This window comes from Charadrius vociferus, unplaced genomic scaffold, assembly GCF_000708025.1.
Source record: "Charadrius vociferus isolate BGI_N301 unplaced genomic scaffold, ASM70802v2 scaffold565, whole genome shotgun sequence".
Lineage (NCBI taxonomy): Eukaryota > Metazoa > Chordata > Aves > Charadriiformes > Charadriidae > Charadrius > Charadrius vociferus.
This window is the reverse complement of record NW_009648358.1, coordinates 2,378,917-2,390,207: the sequence shown is the minus strand read 5'-3', so window position 1 is coordinate 2,390,207 and position 11,291 is coordinate 2,378,917. Positions and strand designations below refer to the sequence as shown.

Below are 11,291 nucleotides of genomic sequence, written 5' to 3'. Positions count from 1 at the left end.
AGGAATTTGATTGCAAGATTTCATTTAGTCTCCATTTAACTATGTTCCAGACTTCTGCCTCCAGCATGGCACAGGGTGTTAAAAATTTGTGATAACTCTGGCCATGATTTTTCCATATTTTTTTTTTCTGCCATCTTTGCACCAAAATACCAATAGCTAGCACAGTATTCCTTTGCTTGCTGCAAGCCTGTGTAAACATTAAGTGTGCTTACATCCTGTCTTTTGGGGTAAAATCCACACTTCACTCACAATCCCCATTGAAATACAATACGAAGGTGCTACTTATGTTTTCCTGTTGAGTTTTAGTCAGTGACATGAGTTTGATTTAGGCAATGTTAAAGGTGCGTGCCAGTTGATTGCAGAGGCTGTTAAGGATTTTTAAGAGTCTTTTGGTGTTAAAACTCTTTAACCTTATAATGCTTGCTGTATTTTCTGTCTGCGTTTTCTGGTTGGGGGAGGACAAAGTGCTTTGAGGTAATAATGTGCTGGGCTGATGCGGAGGCTGTGGATGCACTGACACATGCTGTCTGAGATTACTTTCATTTGGAATAGCAATGTTCATAGGTGCAGTTCTGCTTCCATCGCCATGTTATATAAAAGCCTGCTCACACAAATAAAGGACTTGAGCCTTAATGAAGGTAAAACGAAGTCCAGATAAAATGTTCTGGTGTAAATCATGCCGGAAAAGAAACTTCCTCCCATCTATCGGAATCTGACACAGATCTTTTCATTCATCCTTTTACTTGCCTTTAGGCATACCTCCCAGTGGTTGTTAGGCAACCATAATAATGTTGCTGAACATGCAGGCTGGCTAATTGGATTGTCCCTTTCTTGGGTTTTTTGTTCAAACAGTCTTGGTCATCTTTAATAAGGCAAGCACATGCAAGTTGCTTCATTGGCTGATGTGATAAACCAAGGGGCTTTTAAGAGTTCTGTGGCATCTCAAGGACAAAATTTTGAAATCTAGGTGAGCTTTGACATCATACTTAATCAAGAGTGTAAGAATTTGCCTCTGTCACTACAGAAGACTTGCTGAATTCTGCTTTAATTCAGCACATTTCCCAGTTGTATTCAAACCAGCCTGTTCTGATGAGAATTTTTGGTTGAAAGGCACTATCTAGTCACATGAATGGAGCTGAGCTGCACCACAAAAATTTAGTGTTCAAATAGGCTGAGAATTTCTTGTGCCCTGTAACCTGTGTCGCTAGGGTAGTCTTACTAGTAAGAAATGTATTCAGAAAAATAGCAATGCTTTAGTACAGGGTGAGATGCGGCAGAAGAAATTACATGTATCATAAGGTTGGCAAGGGTTTTGTTCTTTGTTGCACTCATAGGAAAATATATTTAGCGTGTTGTTCAGGAGGACCTGTTTCTCTATGCCAGCTTAACATGAGTGAATTCTTGCAAGTGGTGTTGAACTTGAATGTTTAGTAGTTTCCCTGGTTGTTTTGAGTACATAAACTAAAAATGCATGTGATTTGCATTTACATAACCAAACCTACCGTGTATTAATTATTGCAAGGCAACTTGATGTGGTTTATGATCCACTTATTTGTCTCCTTTATTTTTATTTTTTCTTATCTTATTGTAGATTCACCAAGTTGAAGAGCCTTAACCTTTCCAATAATAATTTAGGAGACTTCCCACTGGCAGTCTGCAGTATCCCAACCCTGACTGAACTCAACGTGTCCTGCAATGCTCTCAGAAGTGTTCCAGCAGTTGTAGGCGAGATGCACAAGCAAGTACTTTCTTAAAACTTAATGTACACAGCCTGATGATAAAGGCCACAAGCAGTTTCATGACTCCGTACATAATCTTGCTATGAGAAACAGTTTAAACTTCCTGGGTTTTGTCAGAGCACACTGGCTTGTAGATCTGCATGGAAGCACTTGTGAGCTGCAGATGGAGGGCAAGGACACTTTGTGTCTCGAAGCTCTTCCAGTCCCCAGCATTTGACAAAAGGGTCACCTTCACAGTGAAGAAAATCTTTAAACCTTCTTGCTTATGTTCTTCAATCACCACACAAGTCCCAGTTCTGGAGGTGTTTGAAGATACAATACAACTATCTAAGCCTACATTTCATAGTTGCCAAGGCTTTTAATTATTTGGTTGATATCTTCTGTAGCAGATGTTAAGACGTTATTCCTTAACATTTTTCTTTCTTCTGCCCTTTTGTATATTTTATGTCACTGTAACTGCAGCACATTTGTGTGTTTACAGGAAGGAAATTTTATTTAACAGGTCACTCACTTTCTTTACTCTCCCTTCCCCTTCCCTTTCCCCTGCTTTTAATAGCTTGCAGACGTTTTTGCTGGATGGCAACTTTCTCCAGTCTCTTCCTGATGAATTGGAGCATATGCATCAGCTCAGCTACGTGAGTCTGTCCTTCAATGAGTTCACCAACATTCCAGGGGTGCTGGAGAAGCTGACTGCCATGGATAAGCTCTGTATGTCAGGAAACTGCATAGATACACTGAACCTACAGGTGTTAAAACGAATGCCTCACATTAAACATGTGGATCTAAGGTAGGTATTTGGAAAGGGGGAAAAATAAGTGGGTCTAAAATATTGGTGTTGAAACAGTTTCTTCTTGGCTGTCAGAGTAGCCACTGGTTATGAATCTCTTGTGTTAGTCCATGGAACCGTGTTTCTGGTGGTAGTATGTAACTCATAGCACTTACCACGACTTAGCACTCTTCTTTGAGGAAGAGGTAGCATTTAGGGGGATCAATAGATAGGAGCATGAGTTGAGGGGGAAATTAATACTTGCACCAAAAGATCAAAAAAAAACCCAGAGCCTGAGACACTGGTGAACCCTGCAGGTCCTGTTGCTGCAGTGTTAATACAATAGAAATGATAGTCCCTGACCCAAGAAGCTTCTGTCTGAAATGTTACAGAAGTGTGAGATGAAGAAAAGGGCAATGAAGGTAAAAGGACAAAAATAAATATTTTAATATTTCTTAAAAAAAAGTGTTAAAAAGTCTAGTCCACATTATTATTATTTTATTGATGTCCTCAGCAGAGTCTAACCAGATCTTTGTTACAAATGGCTCTGGTATGAGGTGGTTCTTTATTCTTGTGGTTTTTGGGGAAGACAGCTTCTGCAATCAGCTGGGCAAGGCTCAGTTCAGAGCCTGGACCATGAGGTCCAAATAATGATGAATTTTGGAACCATTTAATTAAGCTATTCAACTAAAACTTAGTGTACTGTAGTGCTGTGTAGTTGTCAGACTTTCCAATCAAGGAAGAGCCAGCATAAGTTAAGAAAACAGCTAAAATAGATGGATGAATTCTGAAGCATTTATGATGGGGTTAAAATATGTCTGTGTGTTTGCATACATGTTAAAAGCAAATAGATAAATAAATTTGCCTCAGAATAGGGATGCTGTGGCTGAGCTGACCATGAGGTCCAGCGGTGCAGTTCCAGCCCTGTCATTGTCTGCTGCATCCCTTCTGCAGCGAGCAGTGAACAGTGGTTCTTTGTAACACTACCTGGAATACTAAATGTCAAACATGTTTGAAAACTGTACTTGCTGCACAGCGCAGTGCTTTGCTTCAGTGAAATCAGAATGAAGCGCTGTTTGTAAATTGAAAACAGAAAAAGTAGGCTGTGGTGTTGGATAACACATACTACCCATTTTCTTTTAACGGGAAAATGTAGCTACTCCAAAAACACAACTGTTACACAGAGAGCAACTCTTTGAAAGCAAGAGAAACAACAGAACTCTAGGTATTTCCCCTTATCCTTGCTAGGGAGGCTTAATGGGCCAGCAGAAGTTACTATACTGTTTTTATTGTTCTGTTCAGAGTTGGGAATTGGAAACTGAACTCTTTGGAGTGCTCTGCAGTCTCAAACATTGCTGGGTTATAGATAATCTCATTCAGTTGTAACTTCTCCGGAAGTTGCCGAGTATTAGCGTCAATGCACTGCAGTGACAATGTGATAAAACCAGTTCTCTTTATCTGACAGACCCACCCATCTTGGGTTTTTGCTTTGTTTTCTTTCAACACCCATTTTCAGGTCTCTGAATTTGCTTGCTGTGGAACATGGTGATGCGAGAGGCAAATATATGTGAATTCATAAATCTCAATTTGGCCTTTCAATAAGGCAAGACACTCCTATATCTGCAGCTTACTCATATCTTTCAGGCTTTTCCAGCAGATGATTATGATAGACCAGTAGGAACTGTAGAGGTTTTGTTCTTTTCCAAACTATCAGGCAAAAACAACAGCCAGATCATCTTTTATTTTTATAGATGCAATAACGGTAATACTTGCCTTCTTGCAGAGCTTTTTATCGGTAGTTTTCAAAGTAGTTTGGAAGGAGCTTGGCATCATCATTTCTTTGTCACGATGTATAAAACAACAGAGCGGATCCATCCTGCTTTTAAAATACCATAACAAAGGAGAAGGATTTAAAATCAACCTTGATCAAAACCTGGAGGCATGCTAGTTTAATCCAGTGCAACTGATTGTAGAGTTAGCATTGGTTTGTCAGCAGGAGCCTGACATGTAACTACCCTTAATCTCCTTTTTTGTCTGCAAGATTGAATTCAATTAGGAGATTGGAAGCCAATGAAATAGATTTTCTGCATCATGTGACCCAACTGGATCTCAGAGACAACAAACTTGGGGAGCTGGATGCAACAGTTTTTAACAATGTTGAAGTGTTACACTGTGAACGGAATCAACTGGTAACCCTCAAAATCAGTGGATATTTTCTCAAAGCGCTGTATGCTTCCTCGAATGGTAAGTGTTTTTCAAGGCAGCTGTGGTGGTCTGGTTTCGTACCTGGTTCTCTGTGGGATGCTTGTGGAATGTAGTGCACATCATCAGGAGGCTCTTGACACGACCCTTGGATAAAAGGGTTTCATATGTGCTGTATCATGCTACCGGCAGTTCTGACCTTCAGAAGCGACTTTCAAATAACACTGGGCTACTGATTTGGAGGTCTCAAAACTGTGAAAATCTTAGAATTTGGGTTGAAATTCCTCTCAATGTCAGCAGGGGAGGGGTCTTGAAGTTGTCAGGTCTTTGGCTTTCTATTAATGTCTTGCTTTACCTAAGGCAAATAAGGAATTTATTGCTTCTCGCCAGAGTTGAGAAAGTTTGAACAAGTGTCCGTTTGTGAGATAAACTAAAACAATATATGTTTTTGCTACTACATGTAGCTGCTTACTCTGTCCAGAAAGCTACGAAATCTATAATGAGTAACTTCATTTGTATTTGATGATAAAAATAATGTAGCCTTTTCCAGTTGAATAACTCCTGTGTTCCATGAATAGGATTTGTTTGATCTCTCTCTGGAAGCTGCTATTACTTAAAATATTCAGTTTTCACCACCATTTTTATTGTTTGGAGGAGTTTGGTATGGAATAAACAAAATGCAAGCTCAGAGAGCTGTGAATTTGATGAACAGTCTGAACTGCCTTTAAAAGGCTGTCATCTTAACGATATCCAAGCTTGTGCCTTCATTAAGTATTCATGCCAGGATCTTTGCTGAGAAAAGTTAACATAATCTGAGCATGTGCTGTGCAATGTGAGCTGAGAACCCAAGTCAACCTATATCTTGCAATCAACTGCCTATTTGGTCTTGCTCTTTCTTCTGGTTATCCTCTCTTTGCATCTTCAGCCACCTTGTTTTAGTCTCATCTTCCAAAGGAGCCGTGATGCTTGTTACACTTTCACTTTAGTGGATTTTCTGTAGGCTTAAATAGATGTCTGCTGGTTTTGTTTCAACCTTAATGCTAAGCATTAGCTACCTTAAAACCTTAGGATATGAAATATTATTGAAGCAATCAATATATAACATTACTAGCAATAGTTGAGACACTGTGAAAAATCCGTAAGGCTGCCTGGCAACCAGGAACTCCACAGGGACGCAGAGGCTTATGTATTGTGTTGAAAAATACTCTGGATCTTGCTATGACCTGGAGGACTCTGGGGTATTCTGTAGCTTGCTGTTCCAGAGCGGAGAGTCTCCCTTCCCGTGCCTGTACCATTAGTGACCAGTGAAAAAAAGTAGAGCAGTTTTGTGACTGACAGAGCGTGGCGGAGGTGAAGTTACAGCTCTGGGACAAAAATGGAAAAATGAGAATTTTTCATGAAACTTTTACAATCCTCCAGTTTCTCCTTTCTGATCAGTTATGCAATGTCTCTCATAGCAAGTACAATGTAATATAACAAATGTACTCAGACATGATAAAGAAAGAAAACTCGGTTCACAAAGGTCCAGATCCTCAGAAGTTTTTTAGGTTACTGACTTGTTCTGAAATCTGTGGGTGTTAGCTGCTTAAAGTAACTCTTGTGGAACAGCCATTTAGGTGCAAATCTTTATCGCCACTTTTGGTTTTATATATTTTTTTCCCCTAGAACTTGTTCACCTTGATGTGTACCCAGTTCCTAATTGCCTGGCTTATATGGATATTTCTAGGTAAGAATATGTTTTTGTCTTTTTTTTCTTGTGTCTGTAAAGTATATATCAATGAGGCTTATGGAAAAATGGTGTTAACTGGTATTTTACCAGGAGGGAGTGAGGACAGGAATTGGGCCATGAGATATGAGAAGACTGATTTTCAGAGTTAGAGGATTGGCTTTTTTCTGCTGGCCAGTTCTTCCCTTTTTTCTGTTTTATAGATTTACTTTTAATTTTTTTTTTAGTATTAAAACCAAAATAGGCCTTTATAGTTAAAGTGAAAGAGTTTCCCTGTCTGAAAGATTTCCTGTCTTATAGAGATATAACACAGTGCACCAATATGAGACATGTACAAAAGTTCCTTTCTGGATATGTCTGTGTCACAAGGCGAGTGCAAGTGACGGTTTGATAGTTTACTCATCAGTTCAGCAGCTCCTGAAAATCATTGTTGTTCTCCACGGCCCTGGCTGCTGCAGGGATGACTGCAGTTGCCATTTGAATGCATCTGTAAATCTCACCCTAATGAGGGAGGTGGGAATAAGGAAAGAAATTGAAAAGGGAGTGTTTTAGTTTGGTTTACAGTTTAAGGACTGAATCAGGAAAGCACTTTATACGTGTGCTTAATGTTTGTCTTATTTAAGGAATTACTCATCTGCATGTTGAAGTGATAATCTCATTCATTAAAAAGCCTGCTTACAGCACTTTCAAGCTGTTGAGGGTGATTGTAACAGTTAGTTAACCTGGGTGAGTGGCCATCAACTTCAAAGTTTCATCAACCATGAGTTACTTGTTTTGGGCACCTAAATATAACACACAGGTGTGACTAAGTGTGATTTGTTGAAAAGCATTCTTTGTAAAGCTATGTTCTCCATTTAGCTGTAAATGACATTGGTGTAGAATGCATGATTTTGATCACAAAACCCTTTTTGTGCCTCAGTTCAGTGAAGACATTGTAACTAAATGGGTAGGGTGTCTTTAGCTTCTTGGCTCACTTGGGACATCTGCTGAGATTGAAAAGGAAGCTATCTGAGGATAAAGAGGGGTTGGGTTGCTATCACATATTTTGGTTAAAGGTTATTGCATGAATAAACCACATACTTGCACAGGATACAGGTATGTGAATGAGCATAAATCAAAAATCTCCTCCGTGCATTTTGTGCTGCTGATTTTTGTCTTTAAGGCAGGATACATGGGTGCCCCACTGTGCCTAGCCACATGTTTTCAGTGCAACATTTGGAAAAATTTATGTCTAAGACTTAATTTTTATAAGGGTTAATTTCTGTGAAGACAAATGCAAGAAAAGAAAAACACTTGACTTTAAAGATACCCCCCCCCCAAAAAAAAAAAAAATTTGCTCTATTCAGGGAGATAGCTGAAGAGTGGTAGAGTGGGTTTCAGGACTGAATTTATGGGGTGTCAGAGGTGTGTTTCTACTGTGTAGGGTGTGAATATCTTCTGAGGAGTATCTCACAAATTTTCTTCTCCATGGAGAGACTTCTTCATCCTCAATACTCTGATACTCATTAATACTTCTTCCTAGATAATTGAGAAGCAGCTTTTTCCATTTTCTTAGTGGCTACACATCTAGGCAGATAATAATGCTGCTAACTTTCTTGCCACCTCACTCAGGACCTTACTGCACTGGTAGTGCCCTTAGAGGGGAAGGGGTGATACAATCTCATAGGAAACATATTATGCAGCAAATTTATTTCCTGCAGGTTTCTATATCTCTCTTGAGGCTGTATTCTTAATAGCCTTTACATCTTGATTATCGTTTAGTTATACCTCTTTGTGTTCTTTATTCATAGAAATCACCTGGAAAACCTGCCTGAGTGGGTATGTGACAGCAGGAAACTGGAAGTGTTGGATGTAGGCCACAATCAGATACGTGAGCTGCCTGCCCGGTGAGTCTTGCAGACCAGTTGCACAATGTGGAACAGGATAAGCAATTCAGAAATAATCGCTGATTCAGTGTTTAGCTTGTTCCAGTGACTGTCAGGCCTGTTTTATCTTTTGTTTGATTTTATTTTTACCTTGTGGGGTGTCGTCATGCCTCAAGCTTCCACCCAGCCTTTCTTCTTTTACTTTCATGCAGAGAAAGCAGTGCCTTTGAACTCCAGGTGGAAGTTTTGAAGCTGTTGGTGTGGCTGTTCAGGCAGGAAAGACCTTCATTTTTAATACTGAATATTAAATATTTACAGTCATAACTTTACATGACAGTTTAGAAATCCAGAACTTGTAATTTAGTTTCAGTGGTGCCCAGAGACGCCAGTTCACAGCCCCATTTGAGTGAAAAAGGATTGAGAGGAGAAGGTAAAGCCTCATCAATCAAGCAAACTCCTGCAAGTAGACCAGTCACCTTCCCTACAAAGATCTCTTTTCCATAAGTCTAAACTTAAAATTGATAAATAAAAATGATAGGAAAGCAAATGAACAGGAAGGAAAATAGGAGTTGAGTTTATATAATGAATGGCTCTTATTAGTTTTTTTTTTTCTAGAGAGATCTGTTCCAGGTGAGTATACTGGTCAGGTGCTGGTATTGAGAATTTTTAAGTCCCTGACTTAACTGGAAGAGAGCTGTCATTCTTGGCTGCTCTGTACGCTTCAAAAGAAGTCTTGTGAAAGAGGGAGAACATTCTAGGCATAAAGGGTGAAATTGCATGGGGATGCGCAGAGCCGTTGAAGATTGTAGACAGCTAGTATATGATGAGCTATTAAATATTTTCCTTATGGAGCTGTACAGCACAGAAGAGCATCAGAAACCAAAAAGGATAGTTTTGCTTGGGTCAGATGAATGTGCCATGTGGTGTAAACTGGCAGTTTTAGTGTCAGAAATGGGAAGAGAATATATTTCAGAAACGTGGGCAGAAAAGGATGTGAGGAGATTTACCAAGCAAACTAATGGGCTAACATGCAGACTGTTAATCCCTCTGTTTTTTCACACAAAGTGAAACTGCGCCTACTCAGAAGGTGGGGGGAGCAAAAGTTCATTTGCCTTTCATCTGCACTTCATAACAGCAAGGACTATCAAGGCATACCAGATATCTTTGAGAGATTAATGATTAGCTGAAATTAGGTACAGTCAACATCCCACTTGTCTCTCCTGCCATCTTATCATTAACCTCAGGAAACAGCTTATCTTTGAAAGCTCTTCTTTGTAGTTTGTGTCTACATAGTTTAGCTCCTAATAAGTCAGCTCAGTTCAAAACACAGGCTTTGAATGTCTGTTAAACTTTAGGGAAATTTGGGTCTGGATTCAAATGCAAATGGCTCACACGTATAGACCTACTATTAAGTATCAGCTAAATACTAGTGCCCAGTAAGTGTGTTCGTGTGTGCTGCTGTGTGCTTTTCCTTCTACATAGAGTAGCACTCTGAAAACCTGTGAAGTGAGTAAGCAGCACTCTCCTAGGAGGGTGCTTGCAACTCTAACCACAGATGTTCAAGCCCTGACTGACCAGCAGTTTCCTGGAAGGCTGAAGGTTTCACCTAATGTAAACAAACTGCAGTTGATGCTGTGTATGTTTACCTCTTGAAACAGGAAAACAATCCTGGAAGACAAAGAGTTGAAGCATTTGAGATAGAGGACTGTGTACTAATGTTTGTCTCAGTTAAAGAAAATGAGAACAATGTACACTGGCCTGTAATGCAGCCATTTCTTCTTTAAAAGTACTGAAAAATAACAAAAAGGGTACTTAGTCTTAGCTATGCAGGATAAATTCATTCATGTAAAACTGACATTGCCAAAGAATCCCCAAAGAAAATGGAAATACTTCAATTAAGAGTTGCCAAAATGACCTTGCTTCCACCAGTGAACAGATGTCTGTGTCTACTTTTGTTCCTTTTAGCCTGTGTTTTGTAAAAGACCTGTTGGCATTCAACGTTGTGTTCTCTCAAACAGTTGTATACCAAAGGAATTGGTTGAATGCTTTCACCAAACCATGTTTTCTCAGAAGATGCTGATGCAGAGCAATGTGCTTGTCCTTCAAACTTTTCGATCCCATCAAAACTTCCAGTGGGAATTGGGCAAGTGGGACAGTTGCCCGTAGCGATGAGCAGTCCCAGCATCCTGGTTCCCCACCAAGCTTGATAACTATGTGTCCCAGGCTCATCGGGAGCTTGCTTAGTTAAATGCTGGTGGTTCAGTCTCTCTTCAGGCAGCCCAGTTCCTTTGGTGCTTGTGTAACTTGGAAAATAAGAGAAAACAAACAAAAAATACCCCAAAGACTTACTCAGTTCTTCTGAATTATATATAAAATATATTTTCATGGAAAAGCTAATTGCTAAGGTTTTTGGTATGACTTGAACGTTTTTTTTTGTAAAATGGCACTGTCCTCACCCGTCCAAAGAAAAAAACCCCAACATGATAAATTATTTTGGAGTCATTGTCAACCAATTCTGCTTTTCGCTGTCATGTTTGGTGTTGATGATACTGTCCAGTTTTGATTAGGAAATGAAACAGAGATTTTCAACTAAAAGTGGAGCGGAAAAAAAAAAATGGTTAAATGACGAAAGCATAATAGATGTGCGTATCACTGTTATGGTAAATCTTTTCACCCTGTGTTGAGCCTTTTGGAATTGATACGTCTGGCTGTTGACTTGTATCCATGGTCATAATGCAGACAATCCAGCCAACTGAGATAACTGTTAACACTGGCACACAGATACGGAGTATGACTCTATCTGTCAAGGGGACAATACTCAGCATACTTCATTGATTATTTTGGCACAATAAACCGATGACCTTATGTATTGTAGAGAAGGGGCAGGGAGGCTCTTTATGTGTATTTGGGTCATTGTAACAGAGGGAAGAAGATTTCTGCTGTAATGCTGAGTAATTTGAGGTTCTTTGATTGAAACAGGTCAGCATGATGCA

General features: G+C 39.6%; 1 protein-coding gene across 1 annotated transcript in view; it reads left to right on the top strand.

Moving 5' to 3' along the window:
* PHLPP1 (PH domain and leucine rich repeat protein phosphatase 1) overlaps positions 1 to 11,291 on the top strand; it is a 159,885-nt gene that overhangs the window by 121,000 nt on the left and 27,594 nt on the right. Inside the window, exons 5-9 of the mRNA XM_009885278.1 lie at positions 1,592 to 1,738; positions 2,296 to 2,526; positions 4,547 to 4,749; positions 6,373 to 6,433; positions 8,224 to 8,319. Coding sequence (XP_009883580.1) covers positions 1,592 to 1,738; positions 2,296 to 2,526; positions 4,547 to 4,749; positions 6,373 to 6,433; positions 8,224 to 8,319 — 738 coding nt within the window. The remainder of the gene's footprint in view (positions 1 to 1,591; positions 1,739 to 2,295; positions 2,527 to 4,546; positions 4,750 to 6,372; positions 6,434 to 8,223; positions 8,320 to 11,291) is intronic.